This window comes from Crinia signifera, chromosome 11, assembly GCF_055691185.1.
Source record: "Crinia signifera chromosome 11, ASM5569118v1, whole genome shotgun sequence".
NCBI classification, from domain to species: Eukaryota; Metazoa; Chordata; class Amphibia; order Anura; family Myobatrachidae; genus Crinia; species Crinia signifera.
In genome coordinates this window covers 6211502-6232193 of record NC_139227.1, presented here as the reverse complement: position 1 = coordinate 6232193, position 20692 = coordinate 6211502, and the positions used below count along the sequence as shown (strand labels likewise).

Genomic DNA, 20692 nt, shown 5'->3' with positions numbered 1-20692 from the left:
TACATGTCAAGCACATAGTACATGACAAGCACATAGTACATGACAAGCACATAGTACATGATAAGCACATAGTACATGACAAGCACATAGTACATGACAAGCACATAGTACATGACAAGCACATAGTACATGACAAGCACATAGTACATGATAAGCACATAGTACATGATAAGCACATAGTACATGACAAGCACATAGTACATGACAAGCACATAGTACATGACAAGCACATAGTACATGATAAGTAACTTGTATGCGATTAAGACTCAAAATTTAGGAAAATATGAACACCCATTAGAATCGCTATCCAAGGTTAAGGGTGCGGGTTGTTTGGTTGACACCACTAGGTCGACAGTCAGCAATGTTGACATGGGTCTAGGTCGACAGGACATTAGGTCGACATGGGCAATGTCGACAGTCAAAAGGTCAACCTGGGGTTTTTCACTGTTTTTTTTACCCGTATGTCAACACAGTCGACATGGACACCGTTTGAAGTGCACCGCTTCGCTCGCCATGCTTCAGGCACACTATTTTATTCTCTCACCACCGCCCTAGTGGATGGTAGGACATGAAATACCACATGTCGGCTCAAAAAACAGTGAAAACCCCATGTCGAACTTTTGACTGTCGACCTAGCCCATGTCAACCCAATGCTTGTGTCAACCATGACCCATGTCGACCTAAACCCATGTCAACCTTGCTGCCTGTCGACGCAGTGGTGTCGACCCAATGCTTGTCGACCTAGTTGGTGTAGACCTAATGAACGAATCCCAAGGGTAGTACACTATATAAAATCAACTCCACGCCGACGTGCATAGTGGGGGCATGAAAAGGTCATTCCCCCACGTGGAATAGTGTATTCCGCATCCCCTCGCGGGGCTCGCTGTGCTCGCCACACTATATAAGATCAACTCCATGGTGACGTGGATAGTGGGGGTATGAAAAGGTCAGAGGACGCGTACCGCCACCCCTTCGCGGGCTCGCTGTGCTCGCCATGCTTCGGGTTGGCGTTGATAGTGGGGCTGCATTTAACATTGTAAGCACCCATTAGGGTGCTTATACAATTAAAAATTACATAGGGGCTTATACAATTTAAAATCGCATCGCATGCCATATGCCCGCATGCAATGCGATGCGATGCGATGTCATACAACTTAATACCGTGGGCGCCATTCTAGGAAACCATTACCAAAAAATCTTATTCAAACTCAAAAATGTGTGCCTTAATTGTATCAATGAAATTTCAATGATTTTTGGGCTTATATACTACATTTGTTTAATCGCTGAAGTAAAGGGGATTTGTTTGATCCTGTATAAATAATATCGGGAGAGTGCGTACCCACTGGAATACAACCAGCTGTAAAGACGTGTGTGTAGTAAACAAGCAGCCAAAGCCGAGCAGCTGCGGATGCCACAAGCAATATAGATAATACATTTGCCAGGACATCAGGCAGACACCGCCGCAAACACAGTGACGTAAATGCGATATCTGGGTGAAAGAAATAAGGTATTTGATACATCCCGCCCTCAGTATAAAGTCGCAGATCAAGTGCAATCTGAGGATAGTTGGATGCACCTGAGTTTCCTCTACCGGAGAAGCCCGCAGAGGAGACCCCTCAAGCCACTCCCCCAACACCGGGACACACCCACGATTCATGGATCAGCAGAGGAGGGACAGAGCTAAACAAAAGGCCCCCATACACTAGCCGATTTTTTACAGATTTCAGCCAGATCAGTCGGATCTGGCCGAAATCGGACCAAAATCGGCTAGTTTTGATGTCCCCTCAGATCCGATGCGCGGTCCCGTGCGCATCGGATCTGCGTCGGGTGGTCGGACCTGCTGCACGTCCGACCACCCGACTTGGGACCTAGTGGGGCGGCGCGGCGGTAGAGGGAGCAGGGGGGGCTGGGGACGCTGCGGGGGACACAGGCGGCATAGAGCCGGGCAGGGGGAGCCGGCGGGAGCTGTCAGTATTGAATAAAAAAAAAAAGCCCATACAATGCATGGGCGGCCTGTGATTGGCTGAGCGCTCTCTCTGCCAGTCAGCAATTGGCTGAGAGAGCGCTCAGCCAATCACAGGCTGCCCATTCATTGTATAGGCTTTTTTTTTCTAGCACTAACAGCTCCCGGCTCCCTCTGCCCGACTCTATGCCGCCTGTGTCCCCCGCAGCGTCCCCAGCCCCCCTGCTCCCACCAGCTCCCACCTCTGTAGCCCCCCCCCCCCCCCCCTGCTCCCCGGGTTTTTTACATGTGATAAATCGAGACGATTTATCACATGTAAAAAATGGCACAAGTGCCAATCTAATCAAGCTCCCCCGGGGAGCAGCCGGGGAAGCTCAGGGGGAAGTCGGGGGCGACTTGTCCTAAGGACAAGTCGCCCTAGTGTATGGGGGCCTGTCATTCCAGTTATTTAGTCCTGCCCCCTTCTCGCTGCCCAGTCATTGCTAGGGATTATCAACCATCCCATTTGGGATGCAACAGTGGAGTTTATTCATGAACCGCGATGACCGAGATTTAGAATAGGGAATCTGGAGTAACTTTGGATGTCCCATGATATAGAAGAGAAGCCCATGCACTATTCATTGTCTGTCGTGTCCTCAGCATGTGTGTTGTGACAGTGGACTGCTCATTTGTACTACTTTGTTCTGACATCATCCCAGTGTGCCATGCCATTGTGTTAGCATGCCCTAGAAACTAAACTGTGCCCGAGCATCCTAGGATACTGGATGTAGTTCTGCTGCAGCTGGAGAGATGCTTGCTGCCTACCTGTGCTTTAAGCTAACCCTCCAAATAAGATCACTCCATTTCAGCAGTACCAGTGCAGCCCAATTAGCATGAGAAAATGTCATCCATATGTACCAAAATGATGTAACGTCTCTTTAAATGTATTGTGCATCCCGAGAATACACCCGGTCCCTTTTATCTCTGTTCTTCTTACAGAACATGGTCAGGTTCTCAGATCCCCGCTCGTCACCTTCCCTCACTGCTTAAAAGCAAATTGTGAATCGTTTCCATTGCAGATACTGTAGATAGGTAAAGAATATAACAGACACCACCGCCACTTGGCAAAAAATAAAAGATTAAAGAAATAAAATCTGTTCAACTACAATACATTGCTATATATATATATATATATATATATATATATATATATATATATATATATAAAATGCATGACATTTTAATTACTGGTTTAAGTTGCTTTACTTGAAAGCAGTAACCAGCGAGTACGTCGCGCTGTGGGAAGTAAAACATCCTCACCAGTTTCTGCTTCCAAGCGAAATAACTTGAATTGACTCAGAAATGCAGTATGACTGTAGTTGTCAGATACACAAGGACTGAGCGCAGTAATAAGCTGCTGCTCCTGATCCGTCCAGACATATGACACACTCCTCTGTCTCTTCTAAGTCTCCTGTCTTCCTGAGCATCGTGACATACAAGGAATTGGATCAAATATACCAGTGACACCCATTCACATGCAGTGTCTACTAACAGAATCACATAGAAGGCTTAACTTGAAGTAATGACATTTTGTAGCGGAAAGGATGAATTATTCAGACCCTGTCAGTGGAGTACCAAGGTAACAAAAAACACAGAGACAATCAGTAAGAGAATACATTTATTCTATGGAGTAAATAAAACCAAATGTTTAGACTCGCCATCCAATAGGGTAGCTCACGTGTGTAACTATACAATATCTAATGTGTTTGATACCGTGGTGCATTTGTTTTTCCATTTTCTGTGTAACGCCTGTGGAGACAATGCAGTCATTCCGAATGGTAGATTGTAGGTATCCTGCAATGTACTCTGCTGCTGAATGTTGTAGAAGACTGGATTATATAATATTCAGCTATTTTTTTATCCAGCAATAAAAGTACATTTAAAAAAAAAAAAAGAATTATTTCAGTATAATTCACTATATAGAAAGTGTCCGGCTAGGTTGGACAAACCATTAGGAAGAAATGCTTTTGCTGTTTAATGTTTTTAGCTTAGTTTTTGACAGATTTCTTGACACCTGATTCTTAAAATTAAATGGGCAAACGTCATATGTGTTGTATTTTAAAGGGTAATAAAAGTCCAAGATTAAAAAGCTTATTTTTTTTTCGTTATCCGCATCCATTATGAGTTATGTAATAGGACATTCTGCAGATGTATATCAACATGAAACATTCAGTCTGCGCTGCTTAGGTCAAAGTAACCAGTATCAGTAAAATTTCACATAAATCTCAGATTGAATATGCATAAATATTTTCTTGGAATCTCATCATCCATTCTATCTGGCCTTGTGTCAAAAATTCTAAGAACAGTAGTGTCATGGCAAATCCCAAATTGGGAGCTTTGTATGAAAGACCTATGTGACATTTAAGGCCCAAACACCAGGGGTTTCCAAACTTTTTGGAATCACGGCACCCTAGAGCATCAAAATATTTTCAAGGCACCCCTAGACCAAATGCTTCTTATTGAGAAATTCAGGAAAAAAATATTAAATGAAGTGCATTGTGTGTATATGTCACAGTTATCTGGTGAGGGACAGGATTTGCTTCTGTTTGTCCACATATATTATGATTGGCAGCCACCAGCACTGGTTTTGCCTGGTATATTGACCATAAATAATATGAATTAATCTTGGTCCACCAACCCAAGGCAGCCCTGCAAGTGTCCTGAGGCACCCCAGGGTGCCTAGGCACATAGTTTGGGAACCACTGACCTACACACTTAGCGATTTTGAGCTGAAAGCAGCTCAGTGTTGTTGTTTGCGCTGCGTTCAGCTTAAAAGCCGCCCATTGTGTACAGGGCAGCGATGAGCGGTGAGCACTGATGTCCACTACCGCATCATGATTGGCATCCACCGCTCATCTGCTGGTGATACCAGCAGATAGCGTCCACCCCCTGGAAAATTGCTCAGTGTGTATGCACCTTTATAGTGCCCGAGCTTATTTTTAAGATTTCATTAATCAGCCTTTTATTAAAATAAGGGAAAGTTTTATAGCTTATAATTGACTGGATAACCTAAATACAAAAAAAGATTTATATATATACAACCAAACCCCTTCTTTTTCACGCTAAATTCTGAAAGATTATTAGTTTGCTGCCTGTTTCCACAATACCCCTGTTGGCTAAGGGGAGTTAGAAAAGATACGAGAACAAGTGTGGAATGGCGCACTGCTCAACTTCAGTCCATAATATATTAAACAAAGTCCATAACTTGGTGTTATTCTCTTTATTAAAAGTCTTTTAAGACCAAACGTGCTGTTTTCACCCAACGCGTTTCACCAAACAAGGGGCTTCCTCAGGGGTATCAGCGCCTCTGGTAGTAAGAGTTGTTTTGGGGTAATAAATGCAGGTATTCAAGTGGATCGCCCATACAATTGGTCACCTGGATAAGTGTTCACTTATATATATATATATCTATATATATATATATATATATATATAGATATAGATATATTACACACTAATTTCAAAATAAAAATAAACAATTTTAGTAAAATGTGTGTAGTGAGCGAATGGGTTACTAGGCCGGTTTAGAAGGAAGGTTTCTGCCCCCCTGCAGCGTACAGTGTAAACATTACATAGAGTCTACCTTACAGTATAACTGACAGACTAAACATTACACAGATGATTAGTGAAGCTGAAAAAGACGCAGAAGCTGGAGATTAACCCCTCACAGTCACCCACCCTCAATGACAGAAACAAATGTAAGCGGGGAAATAGAAAACGTTACTCTTCTTTCCCAACACTTTCCAGGTCACAAAAGGCCATTTTCCAAGTTATATCTAATTAAGCAATTTCTGACTCTGTATTTAATTCTATTGGTTTATATTATACATTCTATGCACATTCAGTTAGGATATTGACATTCAGGAAGTTGAAATGACAACAGGTAGTGTCGGCTCTGCAACATAATGTTGACATTTACAATGTCAACGTATATGCAATTAGGGCTAGGGTTGGGCTGCAGATCGGGTTATGGCATACTCCCAGAATGGTAGGAGGCTCACGAAAATTGGTTGACGCTCCCAAACTGCACACAGTGTCTCCTCTCCAGGCTTCTCCCGGAGAGGAGCACCCCAAGCATCCCTCACAGCCGGAGAACAAATGCCGGCGATTGCGGTGCTTCGGTGAGGGTTCATTTTGTGTCATTTGATGATGTAAGGCCCCCGCCCCCCTAAGCTGCACACCGGCCTTCTCCTGAAGAGGAGCACAATAAAGTAGGTAAGTATGTGTTAGGAGTAGTCTTTAACCTACCTCCTGAGGTGGACTCTAACCTACCTCTGGATAGGGAGTTGGACTTTAACCAATCTTCCTTTATCCCTTCTTCCTCAATTTGGTGGCCCCTCTTAGAGCTCCGTGAGTGTTAACCCTGTATATGCTGATCAGAAAAGAAGACCATCATGTATGCAAGGTTCAACACTGGTTTATTGTTTACACATACAGCATATTTATACAGTATAGCATGCATGGGCTCGACAAGAGATGATTGGATGATACAGGGGTGTAGCAGGGAGGAGTTCCAGTTACTGTCTAGGGGATATATGTTATTATTATACAAGGACATGGGAGAACAGACAGTTTTTGTAGAAAACATGTGAAATACATCTTAAAGGAAATAACCTTGAGCAAAGCAGCCTTGAGCAGCAGCAGACTGTCACAAAGCAGAATAGAAACTTGTAATTTTCCACTCACTATAAGGCATTTGAGACAAGATGGAGAACAGCATACAAAATGGTGTATAAATCCTTTCAATCCCCTCTTAGAATCATAATTTATTTAAATTATTTGATTCTCACGTGTGCTTTTCCTTTTAATACGCTGTTCCCTCACATATGTAGCATAGTCATCGGGTGTAGGGGTTTCAGAGGAAAGATCAATATACATAATAGCAACAGGTGTTGTGGTACCTAGATATTTGGAAACTATTCTCCTGCCTAGTGGAAAAATACAGTAAGCAACGATTATGATGAACAGAAGTACAGTAAGTGTAATGATACCTAGTTGAGTTAAGGCATGTTTCCAGTTGCTCATCCAGCCGAACCAAGCAGCCCAGGGGTCAGTGACACCTGAGTTTTCCTTGAGCTCTCGGGATAAGTCTTCTAATTTTTTAATGGCTAGTGTGACTTTGCCATTGGGACCTGTATTGTCAGGAATGAAGGTGCAACATCCTGCAACTGTGTTTATGTATACACATGTACCACCTTTCTCGGCCAAGATCATATCCAGGGCCATGCGATTCTGGAATGTCATCTGTGATGTGGCCTCCAGTTGTTCTGCAATACCTTTCAAGGCATCCTTTGTATCATTAACAAATCTCTGTTGATTATAATACATATAGTTTATCCATGCAACATTCTTATTGATTGTAACCTGGGGCAGCAGAGATTCAAAGCCAGCAGCTACTTCATCTCGGGCCTTGAACTCGTCTGGGACACCCCGGGGTACACCAATAGTATCAATGTATACGTGTGGGTCAAAGCTTTCCAGTGGGGTACTTCTCTTTTGTCTAGGGTGTGGGTCAGGTAGGGGTGAAGGTGTTTCAATGGCTGTTGGCAAAATATGGATAGGCATACTGATTTTTGAGAGAGCACATTCGCCTCTCCATACACTGTCAAGCTTTGCTCTAATTTTCATGTCCCCACAAATGAAATAAATGTCACCAAGGGATTTCTTCATGATGGGTAAGGTTACATACCTGCGGATGGCACAGTAACCATCCGGGAATGTTTTCAGATCTACCCCCTTAGTGACATTAGAACAGTAACAAGTATAGTTGCCTGGATATATGGTGATTGTGTTACCTGGATTGGTGTTTTTTTCTAAGATGGGGTAGTTCTTCTTCCATAACTCACATTCATTATCTTTAGTTTTATTGCCAGTGTATAAGGTAAAAAAACATTCATCCTCTGATTCTGGTATGTTAAGGGGGACGGTACCAAGGTGGGGTCTGGACTTAGCACATACATAACAGTCAGTTCGGTTAGTCTGTCGTGCATTGTATTTCATCCATTCTAACCAAAAATTCACATCAGCTAAACCTGTCTCTATGGACATGGTGTCCTCATATGTGGGATTACTGATAGCAACCATATCTTTAAAGGTACTTATGTGTGGTTTGAATGGGGATAATGGCTGGGGCCTGGCGGGGGATGGTGGCTTACGGAGGGAAAGGTATTCCTGATTGTTAAACATATCTTTGAGATAGAATTGTTGTCTATCACTGGCATATCCACCTCCCCACCATACCCCTAGAACATACATTCCAGCATCACTGGGGCTGGGATTTTCAATATTTATAGTGCAATAATAGTCATATCTACCGTCATCCTTAGTGATAGTCATCCTAGAAAGTAATGGCTTACCATACTTGTCCTTTCGATCAATAGCCAAGGTGGGTTTGTATGCCCAGTCGATACCTGAATTCCACCCCACTGCTCCCCAATAATTGCAGTTATTTCCCCAATAATAATCATCTGTGACACAAATATATACATTTTTTGTCTGGCTGAGAGCTGATTTGGATGGCATGGACCACATGTTACTAGGTATGACCGTATCATAGTTTATTCGGTAAGTGGCCACGCGAGTGGTAGATGAATTGTACCAAAGGGTAAGCACATCATCCTGACTGGTAATATCCACTTCTGCGGTACAGAAATTATAAAGAACAAGAGCGAGTAAAGTCAGCAGAGCTAAGATAGGGGGAATCATTTCCTTCAAGGGTCCTCTCGGCCTCAGTAGGAATTCCGTTTTCCTCGATGTCTGGATCCCCTACCGGCAATTCTTCTCCTCGTAGGAGGTCAGAGTTATTAACTCCCGTTAGTACCTCACTGGTCCGGTCTGTGTCAATCTCAGGATCGGTGTCGACCTCTGTGTCGAAAGTAGTTGGAGTAGGGATTTTCTTCACTCTGGATGCGTGGATCCACGTTGGGTTGTCATCGGTGAGCACAGCAGTTCTTGTCACAGCGACCACCTCTGTCTCAGGACCGTAGGAGAAATCACCTGGATTCTTGTTGCGTGGAAGGACTTTAACCACAACTTTGTCTCCGACTTGGAATGGATGTGTAGGTTTCTGTGGATGACAAGGATTTTTAAGTACAACTTCATGTTCAATTTCGTCTAGTCTGTGTATTAAAGTCCTTACATATTCTTCTCTGATTACTTCTAAATCTCCTGCTTGTGTAACTAGTGGTTTCCTTGCCCAGGGGGTGGGGAAGGGGCGTCCCATTAGTATTTCAAAAGGGGAGTAACCTAGAGTCTTTTGTGGCGTCATTCTTATTTCAGCTAACACAATAGGAAGGACTTGCTTCCATTTTGTGAAGGTGCCCCCAGTAGCCTTTCTCAATTTATCCTTCAAGGTGCGGTTCATGCGTTCGACAATAGCTGAACTCTGTGGGTGGTACGGAATGTGGAATTTCCAATCTATTTGGAGGGCTTTAACTAGTTCAGCAGTGACTTTGGCAGTAAAAGCAGAACCTTTATCACTATTGATTTGTAGCGGGCATCCCCAGCGCGGAATGATCTCCTGCGTGAGAATGCGGGCTACAGTTTTTGCATCTTCGGACTTTGTTGGATATGCCTCCGCCCAGCGTGAGAACATATCAACTATGACCAAAGCGTATTCCTGTTTCCCTGTACCTGGTATATGGGTAAAATCAATCTGCAGGTGAGTAAACGGAGTGGTGGGGTATTCAAGATGTTGGTGTTTTGCTTTATTGGGATTGTTAGGGTTGTTTCTAAGACACACAATACATCTACTAACATATTGGGTGACAAGTTCTTTTGCATTTGTGATGTAAAAATCATTGGTGAGGAGCAGTGTTGTCGTGACTTTGCTGTGGTGACCTACTCCGTGATAGTGTGCTATGAACAGTGAGGCACTTGTTTGGGGGATACAGGGTTTCCCCTCTTTGCAGATTAATCCAGTCCGTGGATTCTTCTGCAGAATTGGGTATGTCCAATCTGATAAATCAGAGTTAGAGGCAGTTGCCTGTAATTCTGTAAGTAAGTATGTGTCTTCTAGTGACGGTGGTGACATTATGGTAAGTGTGAGGTTGTATGTGGATGTGGCAGCAGCTTGTTTTGCAGCAGTGTCAGCGAGGGCATTGCCCCGTGAGATATCATCTTTTCCACCAGTATGTGCTTTGCAATGGAGAATGGCAATGTGTGAGGGCAATGTGATTGCGTGCAATAAGTCAGCAATAAGTTGGGCATGTGAGATGCCTTTTCCATCAGCACCTGTGAAACCTCGGCGCTGCCAAATCATGCCGTGGTCGTGAACAACGCCATAAGCAAATTTGGAGTCTGTGTAAATGTTGACAGGTTTTCCTGTGTACAAGTGACAAGCTCTGGTGAGAGCGATTAGCTCAGCAGCCTGTGCTGATTGCAGAGGAACTGCTTTTGCTTCAAGGACAGTTTGAGGAAGTTTAACTACTGCGTAGCCTGTCTGGTATGTTTTGTCATTTGGTCGACTGCAGGAGCCGTCGACAAAAATTATGTCGGCGTCGGGTATGGGTACAGCCGACATGTCACTTCTGGGTGAAGTTTCTGAGTCGATTGTCAGAGAACAGTCATGTGGGGGAGGTGCTTCGTCATCAGGTCCTTTTAAGCCTAAAAGGGCATTAAGTATGGGCACAGGTCCTTCTGTATTTGTAGCATATTTGATAACAAGTGATGGGTTACCTAGTAAGAGTACTTCATAACCACTAAGTCTTTGGGCCGACATGTGTTGCGTATGTAAGCCTTTTAAGATGGACAGGACGTTGTGGGTAGTGTGAAGGATGGTGTTGTGTCCTAAAGTGAGTGTGGCAGCCATTTCAACAACCATTGCACAGGCAGCCAGCGCTCGAAGACAAGCAGGCATTCCTTGTACAGTGACCGGCATTACCTTTGAAAAGAATGCGACAGGGCGCATTTTGCCTCCATGACCTTGGGTGAGCACGCCCGCCACAGTTTTACAAGTGTCCCTTGCAAACAAATGAAATGGCAAAACATAGTTGGGGAGACCAAGCGCGGGACTTTTAACTAACATTGCTTTGAGCTTTTCATATGCAGAAAACATTTCATTTGACCATTGTATGACTTTGGGTTTGTCTTTGAGTGTGCACTGTCTCAAGATATTATCGTAATAGGAACAATCAGAAATCCACTGTCTGCAGTAGTTTACCATACCCAAGAAAGACAGCATATCCTTCTGGGTAGCTGGGGTGACCAGGCCCAGTACAGACTGTATGCGTTGTGGACTGATTTTCCTTTCTCCCTCAGAGAGCACAAAACCCAAGTAATTGACATGCTTTTGACACCATTGCATTTTTGTTCTGGACACTTTATGTCCACATTCACATAACCAGTTCAATAATGATATACCATCTTCCCGGCTGGCTTCCTCCGTTGGACTACAGAGTAGCAGATCATCTGCATACTGTAGCAGGACTGAACCACAGGGGGGGTGCCAGGGTGCCAAGGTGGCTTGGAGGACTATGCTATAGACCACTGGGGAGTCAATATAGCCTTGTGGTAAACGACACCAAGTCATTTGTTTACCTTCAAAAGAGAAAGCAAAAAGTAATTGAGTCTCTGCGTCAATCGGAATACTGAAAAACGCATTCTTCAGATCGGCAACTGTGAAAAATGCTGCGTCTGCAGGGATGGCTGAAATGAGTGTGTTAATGTCTGGCACTATTGGTGCAATTGGGACTATGAGGTCATTTACCTTCCTCAAGTCCTGTACAAATCTAATACTTCCATCAGCCTTAGCGACCGGGTTGATGGGTGTGCAGTATGGTGAGATCACATATCTCAGTATGCCTTCTTTTAAAAACTCCTGTATCATTGGTCTAAGACCGTCAATTTTCTCTGATGATAAAGGGTATTGTTTGCTGTACACGTGACTAGAGTCTGGCTTGAGTTTGGCTTTGTATGGTGTACAGGGTATGAGGCCTGTGTCATAGGGACCCTTGGCCCAAATTTCTGCATTGATTTTGTCAATTGAGGTATCAAGTGAATCTTGGGACATTAGGAAGTGTGGTGAAGTGACGTGAAGTCCACTTCCTTTGGGTGAGGGTGTAATGGAGATGTGGAATTTGTTGAAAAGATCCCTTCCCAACAAGTTGACAGGGCATTCTGAAATAACCCTGAACTGATGTTCTCCTAAGTAATGTCCGTTCATGGACCGTATGGTCAGCTCGTCAGTCAGATAAGTGTCAGTGGGTATCCCATTGATTCCCATTGAAGGAGTAGTCTTTTGCAATTCACCATCATAGTGTAATGAACACAGGACACTGGTTGTGGCACCGCTATCTACCAAAAATGGTAGCTTCTTTCCATTAACATATAAAGTGATAAGGGGTGCGTCTTCCCAGTGTGTGGTGAATTGTACAAAAGATAGGACACCCTCCTTCGGGCCCCGTCACAAGGTGGGGTCGGACCAATCAACTCTAAAACGTACATGTTCTTGGACGGGTGTGGGGCCACGTGCTGCTCTGGGTGGCCCTTGTGTGAAAGATGGTTGCTGAGACCTGTGTGTGCCTGGTGGAGGTCGATATGGTTGTTGTGGTCTTTGGGGTGGGAATGGGCATTCCCTAGCCCAGTGTGTGTCTTGGCCACAATTGTAACATGTTGTGTCTTTTGCTATTGTGCCAGTGTTATTATCTCTGTTGTAAAGAGGGGCCCGATGGTGTTGGTGTGGTGGGCCTTGTGGTGGTCTGAAGGGTTTCCTTTGACCATATTGGGGTGCCCTACTCTGTCTATTTGATGGGCCCCTGTTGTCTTGTTGATAACTGTGTGTTGTGACAATTGTCTTTTTCATGTCAAAACATCCAGCTGCCTCCTTTTCATACAAATGGGTCTCAAATTCTTGGAGGGTGTCTGAAGTCCAGGAAGAGACACTTTGTTTAACTGGCGTGGAAATGGAGGGGTGCAGGTTATTGATAAAGGTGGAAATGAGTAAGGAGAATATTTCAAGAAATAGTCCCGCTTCCTCAGTCCAGCATCTTTTAAATCTCTTCCAAAATTCAGTGACTGATTCAGTGGGTTTTTGTTTACACGCCACTGCGACAGGCAATGAGGACCTCATTTTGAAGATCTTGGTCATCCCTGCTTCTATTTCTGTCCACATTGTGGCTATTGCCTTTGAATTATTTAAGGGGTAGTATGCTGTTCCTACCGTGGTTGTAATGTTTTTGAAACTTTTGATCTTATCCCAATCCCACGCATGGTGATGGTCGATTACATTATCGACAATCAGTTTTATGTCATCATGGGTGTAATTTCTGCCTACACATGCTTTCTTCAGATAGGCAATGGTTCCTGCCGCTGTTACAGAGGGTTTTGGGCAGTGTTTAATGATCCTATTTAGGTCTTCTATGTCAATTGGTTTAACAAGTAATTGGTCACCAATTGTCATGAAGGGACAGTATTCAGTTGTTGTGCCATCATAGGTGGCACCAGATTTTGTTGTCTTCGGGCCAAGTTCTGTAGTAACTAATGATTTGTCTGCTGATACTCTGGTGCTTTTTGCTAAAGGTCCTTTCTCTTCTCCCTCTAACAAAGGCATATCCTCGGTATTAGTTTCCTTTTTATCATCTAATTTAAGATCTGGTTTGGGTGGAGGTGCGGTAGGATGTAGAACATGGTGACCCACGGCCATCAGTTCTGTATCCGTGAGGGAAGGGTATACTGGACTGTAAGGTGGAGGTGAAAGGACTTTAATTTCCTTATTGATACGAGTCTCCTCTATTTTATGGAGTTTTGCAGTGACGTCTCTAATTTTCTTTTGTTTCTTTGTCAAATTGGTGTCATGCCAGAAAGGTGCAATAATAAGCCATTGTTCACCTCCTGCACGCATGTATTTCATATCCCAGGTGGGATCTCCTGTATACCAGGGGAAGGCTTCTTTGTCCCCAAGACAAAGACCTTTTATCATTTGCATAAAGAAAGGATAATTAGAGCCGTCTCTAGGGAAGGGGTTGGGACTACATTTTTCCGACCAACCTGCCAGGTTATCTACCCAGGGGTCAATTAGGAAATAGTCTGTAGAAGAATTACGGGCTACATATTCCTTACAAGTTTCATTGGGTAAGGGTGGTGGATAGGAAATTATTTTATTTTTACTAATTTTTGAACCCATGTTTAGTTTATGTCCTTTTATGTTTGTGTGAGAACTTTCTCCACCTTTTAATTTGTTCCTGATGTTCAGGGTCTTGACTAAAGTCAAGGAAATAGAGTAGTTGACTACCTTCAGGTAACTTGTGGATCTGGTCTAAAGTTTTAGGACAGATAATAGGATATGTGAAAAGGTTAATTGGTATATCTGTTAAGAAAAATGGGTATGTCTGATCAATGTATTTTTCAATAAGTCCTGTATCCAAATGACAACCCAATATAATAACGGATTCTAAAACGGTGCCATTAGATGATGTCTTTGTTGTGAGTTTAAATCTTGTGGGTTCTCTAATGACAGATGTCAATTTGGGCCAATAATCGTCTCTGTCGGGGTTATGGTACCAGAGGACGATACTACATTTACAATTTAAACAAGTACCTATGTATGGATGTCTGGGGTGTGACATAGACGTAGATGAAGTATGAGAATGGATGAAATATGAGAGCGTGAAAATTCTTAGTATCCAGACCAGGGGCGCCGTTTCAGTAAGGCAGGAGTGTACCTACAGCAGCAGACTGAAAGGGTTGGTCTTTATCTGAATACTGTGTGAATTATGTATTCACTTTATACATCTCATAAAAATTAATGTTTATGATTGGTTAGTTATAACCACAGACTGTCTACGTGACAGTGGATAGAGTCAAGTGGTTTTATCCTGAAAACTGCATATGAAGCCTCACGTTGCGTTACCCCAAAGAGAGGGGAGCATATAGTCCGCAAGTCTATTGGCATACAGTAATCAATGAGACAAGAGAGAGAAAGAGTTAGTGTGCGTCAACTTACCAACCGCACAAGATGTACAAGTTAAATACATATATCGCATGTGTGTTCACTTACCAACCACACAAGGATATTACACGTAATACAACTTATACTGTAAAAAAAGGATAGTAAGAAATGGCCATATAGAAAAAAGGGCGATCAAATTGAGGTGACTAATGAGCGGACCCCTTAGGTCACTCTTTATATATTACCAGATCACTGATCTGCGTGTGCACACTATAAAACAACCAGCTGAAACTTTACTACTTTTGAAGTAAAGGTCTATACGGATTCAGGATTCGATATGTCCGTGATCCGAGAACAGGCAACAGACCACGTATGGGTGTCAACAGTTCAACGGGAACGAAGATCGAAATCCCGGGCCGGGCCCCCAGCTGTTAGGAGTAGTCTTTAACCTACCTCCTGAGGTGGACTCTAACCTACCTCTGGATAGGGAGTTGGACTTTAACCAATCTTCCTTTATCCCTTCTTCCTCAATTTGGTGGCCCCTCTTAGAGCTCCGTGAGTGTTAACCCTGTATATGCTGATCAGAAAAGAAGACCATCATGTATGCAAGGTTCAACACTGGTTTATTGTTTACACATACAGCATATTTATACAGTATAGCATGCATGGGCTCGACAAGAGATGATTGGATGATACAGGGGTGTAGCAGGGAGGAGTTCCAGTTACTGTCTAGGGGATATATGTTATTATTATACAAGGACATGGGAGAACAGACAGTTTTTGTAGAAAACATGTGAAATACATCTTAAAGGAAATAACCTTGAGCAAAGCAGCCTTGAGCAGCAGCAGACTGTCACAAAGCAGAATAGAAACTTGTAATTTTCCACTCACTATAAGGCATTTGAGACAAGATGGAGAACAGCATACAAAATGGTGTATAAATCCTTTCAGTATGGGTTATGGTTACATTTGTAATTAGGGTTAGATTGGCCCAAACTAGCAGTATCAACCTTGTGATATTAGTCAACATTCTGAAAATGTCACCTTTATGTCCGTATTGGCAGAATTAATGTCTTCCGAATGTGGACATATCTCTAAATACCAATCAGCGTTATATTTAATATAAACTGTTAATTGCCAGGATTTCATTTTATTTCAACTCTTCTCTCTGATGTGCATCATAATGGTAATCTCATTAAAGAATGTGAGATGTGTTACATAAGTGAAATGTGCAGCTATTCGAGTCTGTAGTGTGCATGTATTTAATATATGTATATATAAAATGTAAATTAATCCTACAAGACCACTTATGGTCCTTCGCTGTTGTTATCTTGCAATCCTTAAACCTGTGTCTGTCTAATATGTGAGAAATGTTATTGTTTATTTATATCGTGCACCCACCCAAGTTATGAAGCGGTGTGTAGAAAATATAAATTATTCATATTAATCTCTGCCCTATTGGAGTTTGCAATCAGTATTCCCTACCATACAGGCGCGCACACACACACACACACACACACACGTGTTCATACTGACAGAATCTAATTAACCTATCCGTGTGTTTTATATCTGAAGCGTATGTAATCCTAAGCAGACCTCTAGGTGTCCTTACAAACCTGCAGTACAGCCGAGAATTACAGGAGCGCTGTATTTACCTCTTTGTCCTTTTCTGGGTTTTTCTTTCACATCAGGAAGTTTGTTTTATTGGGCAAAGGGCACAAGCTAATGTATTCATTTCCATTCTGAAAGGCATTTAAGGCTTCAGCGACATGCCCTCCTCACAGCCACAGGCCTGTTAATGAAGCAGATATTTGTAATAATTAGCAGGAAACTGCCACTAACTACAGTGCTTACAAACACCAAAGGTGGAGAGGTTCGTGACTAACTTCACATTCTGTGATACATAAAGCAGGGCGAAAGGTGGACTCTAGTGATGTGCTTGGTCACCTACCTACTGCTGAAACATACCCTCACCTGGACGGCAGGCCTTCACTTTACGCTTCGTGTCCCTGTTCCGCATCATTTTATTTGTTTCCAACCTTTAAGATACTGACATATTTTTGCCACTGAGAAAACTAAGAATGACCTAGTAATATATTGCACTTTTCTTAATTAAAAACGCATAGTTCAGTCTATTACTTATACGGTCTTTGCAAGCACTTGTCTTTTACGAAGCACCGAAGAATTAGAAATACACAAAGCCATTGCGGGAATTCATAATGCACTTGGGAAATCATTCCAAAAAAATGTGATATTTTAAATAAGCTGTGACGGCCCTAAGGAGATTACAGTATTTAAATATCAGTAACAGCAAGCATTGAAAGCATCAGTGATAAATGTTATGGATTATAAAGTGGAAGAAATAATTTCTCAAAGTAAAGATCGCTTCTAGACTTCATTGAAGATGGATAGTGTACTTCAGGTGACGTGCTCAGTTTCCGTGTGTGTGTTTTAGTATTATTTTAAAAAAGTGTGATTTAACACTTCCAGAACCACACCGGGTCACCGCACTTCCAAACACATTACTTCTCCTTCGAGCCCAAGAGGTTAAATGCTCTTGCGCTTGAGTGGCCTCAATGATATCTGCTAAGTACGCTGTGCATATGTATGATGCTGTGGGAACAGGTTGTAGGGTTGTTTATTACAGGGAGTCAGCCTGGTGTGAACAGTTATTTGGATGAGCTTGGTAATGGATGACCAAAGTTTATCCTGACACGCTGGTTAAATATCTTCCTCAGACGAATACATTAGTATAGAGGCTGTTGACCGATTTCATTAGTTTTCGATGTTGGAATATAGGTTTTCCTTTAAAACATGTAGTTTGTAATCGTAGCAATTTCTTTTTAACTTTTTGAAACCTGTGTTGCCGAGTAATGCATGCATTCTGGGGGGTTATAAATCCATTATTACCAATAAGTGGGAAGTTTATTTAAACCGCTAGTATGTGAAGGGACAGGCCATCATATAGAGAAAGTTATAAATATCCCAAACTACAGTATTAGGGGTACCTGAGGAACGAAATTCTACTCACCTTCTCAGAGCCGAGAAAGTCGGCTCCTGATTGGCCGCTAGGCGGCCAATAGAATCAGTCTGAGGAGAGGCGCGGAAGATGAACATCTCTGCGTCTCTCCAGTCCGTGAGCGGGTACCAGCCGGGAGCAGCGCGTCTGGAGCTGAAGATGCCGGGGACGTCGCCGGGGACCAGGTGAGTAGGATTTCTTTCCTCAGGTACCCCTTAGGATTACTACGGATCCAGGACCCCGGAATCTTCAGCCCAGGAGAACCGGACCCCGGACCAGCCCCGAAACCAGGACCAAGGCCCTGGAACCGGACTCTTCAGCCCTGGAGCCCCGGACCCCAGATCCAGGGACCGACCCACGGGCTCAAGGTAGGTAAGTATCAGTATGTGTGGGCTGTGGATGTATTAAACGTTTATTTTTTCTGGGTGTCAGTGTGTGTTTTATTTAACTATTTCTTTTACTGTGGAGCTACAAGTGCCAGCGGGCCCTTTAATGCCCCGCATGCTGGGACTTGTGGTTCTCCAAGTCCCAGCATGCGGGGTAGGCTTGCTGGGACTCCTAGTTCTACAGTATAAGACAATAGTTTTTATTCTTTTTTTACACTTTTAATCAGCCCGATGTCAGGACTAAAGAAATAGCATCAAATCGCACCTATTCGCACTATTTGGGCCATTTTTCGCATCTCATTAAATATGCGAAAAACGGCCCAATCTTGCGATTTTCAAAAGTGCGATTAGGTGCGATAAAAAACATGCAGATTTTACCGCATCCCATAGAATGTTACCCATGGCCTCCAGAACTGAACACAATACTCTAGATGAGGTCGTACCAATGATATATACAGTGGCATTATTACTTCTTTCTTTCTACTGCTGCCAAAACGGCAGTTTGGGCGTCAATAAAGCCGACTTTGGACAACTTTCTGCTCCACACTTCAGGATGTTGTGAGTAGAAATAATGGTTTTCTGCAGCACTCACGACCATCAGCAAAACAATTGAATAACATGTTACATGGATAGAATAATGCAACTTTGCACAATTATTCTAGATGTTACATGTATTGTATACACCACTGAGTTGCAAAATGTAATTAAGAGGAAGACATCCTTGCACTTAATGCAGGTGATGACTGTGGAACTTCTAAGATGCTATGTCCATACTTTCACTTGATGGAAAGTAGGTATTGGTAGCAGTGTGGGGTTGCGGGTGGTGGGGTATGTTGAAGTTTTGCCGAGGAGTCTTACACTGGCGCTGCATAAATCTTAATACACAACTTGTTGTTTCTGATGCTGAAATGTAGATAAAGGAGTAATACAGGGTCCCACTTACTGGAGCTACTGTTTTTCTATACATTGTAAATCTCTTTTCCCCTCAGTAAGTTGTAAGCCAGAATTTACATCTATTTGATCTACCATGTAGATAGACCGCTTGCATTGTTTACTTGGAATTACAGAAGAACATGCTTTAATATTGTTTTTTTTTTAGAAGCAGAAGCTCCTCGAGCAACTTGGTGATGCACCCCTTCAGTTTGTCACTCCAAATCATCATGGCTGCCATCAGTTGGTATGTATGCGTTTAATTTGTAATAAAGTTGCAAATGTATAATTGTTTAAAATGTGCAGAAATATCTTAAAGAGAGGATCTTGGAAATGTTGCGGGAACTTCTCTTTGCTTAGAAGTTCAGTGAAGCAAACTTACAAATATCTTCAAAGCAATTGGGGCTTGGAGATCGGGTAGCTACAGAGAACATTCACACTTGCCATTATTTGGCTAAATATCTACTTATACAACGCCAGACATACCACCAGTCCTATTAGATATCACAATGGGCTACAGTAGGTGGAGTGTGAGCCAAGAGCAGATAATGGTGGAGATCGCAGTGACAGATTACATGGGCACGTCTGGCTAAACAGCACAAGTCGTCCAAATGTATTTATAGCATAGTTTACGTTCTGCATAAGTAATGTAGTTTCCAATTCAAATATGCGGCATAAAGCCATCTGTTAAGCTGGACATCATGTTCCAACCAGCCAGATGTGGCAGATGATCTGCCAACAAGTGTATTGTGTACAGTATGCCCAGATTAAGTTTTGTAATATGTTAATGCATTGTTGTACGAAAAGTGTAGGGTCCAGTAATGGGGCGGTGAAGGGGCATGGCCAATTGTGTGTGGTGGGTGAGGAGGCATTTTCATGCATCATTGCCAATACAGGGGCTCTCTTTACATGCTGTGAGGTGTGTGACTGCGCTTACCTGGGAGTCCTGGGCCATGAATCATCAGTGGGCCGTAAGCCTCAAGTGTGGTTTTGCTCAAAGACCGCTCTAGGTCTAAAGTCAATATGTTGACCCCAAAAGGTCAACACTGAAAAAAGGTCAAAACAGGCAAAGGGACAAAATTCGTTTTTCATGTTTCTGTGGTATCATCAACACTGGAGCATGTGGACCCCAAATTAGTACATCGTTTCCCCTCACATAGCACCCTGTGCTCGCCATGCCTCAGGTCAGGTGCCTCATGCGCTACTGCGGCACTAGACACATTTTACCGTTCCCAATCAGGGTCCTCGTGGATGGTAATGTCCAAAAAATTTTAACAATTGTTATAGACTTGTGTCAACCATTGCCATGTCAACTGATTTTGTCCAACCATTGACCATGTTGACCATATGGTGTCAACTTATTGAATGTCGACTTAGGCAATGAGGGTATTCAATGTTTGATTCCGACTGTTGGAATGTTCCAGACAAGGTGAATCACAGACAATCCATCGTCAATTAGGCTGGCGGTA

At 43.0% G+C, this 20692-nt stretch overlaps 1 protein-coding gene across 5 annotated transcripts in view; it reads left to right on the top strand.

Annotated features, from left to right (window-relative positions):
• Positions 1 to 20692, top strand: part of FTO (FTO alpha-ketoglutarate dependent dioxygenase) — a 256447-nt gene that overhangs the window by 30137 nt on the left and 205618 nt on the right. For 4 of the 5 annotated variants that reach the window (XM_083165321.1, XM_083165323.1, XM_083165325.1 and 1 more), the window contains exon 2: positions 19393 to 19470. In XM_083165321.1, coding sequence (XP_083021447.1) covers positions 19393 to 19470 — 78 coding nt within the window. The remainder of the gene's footprint in view (positions 1 to 19392; positions 19471 to 20692) is intronic. The other variant, XM_083165322.1, reaches the window with a different exon arrangement.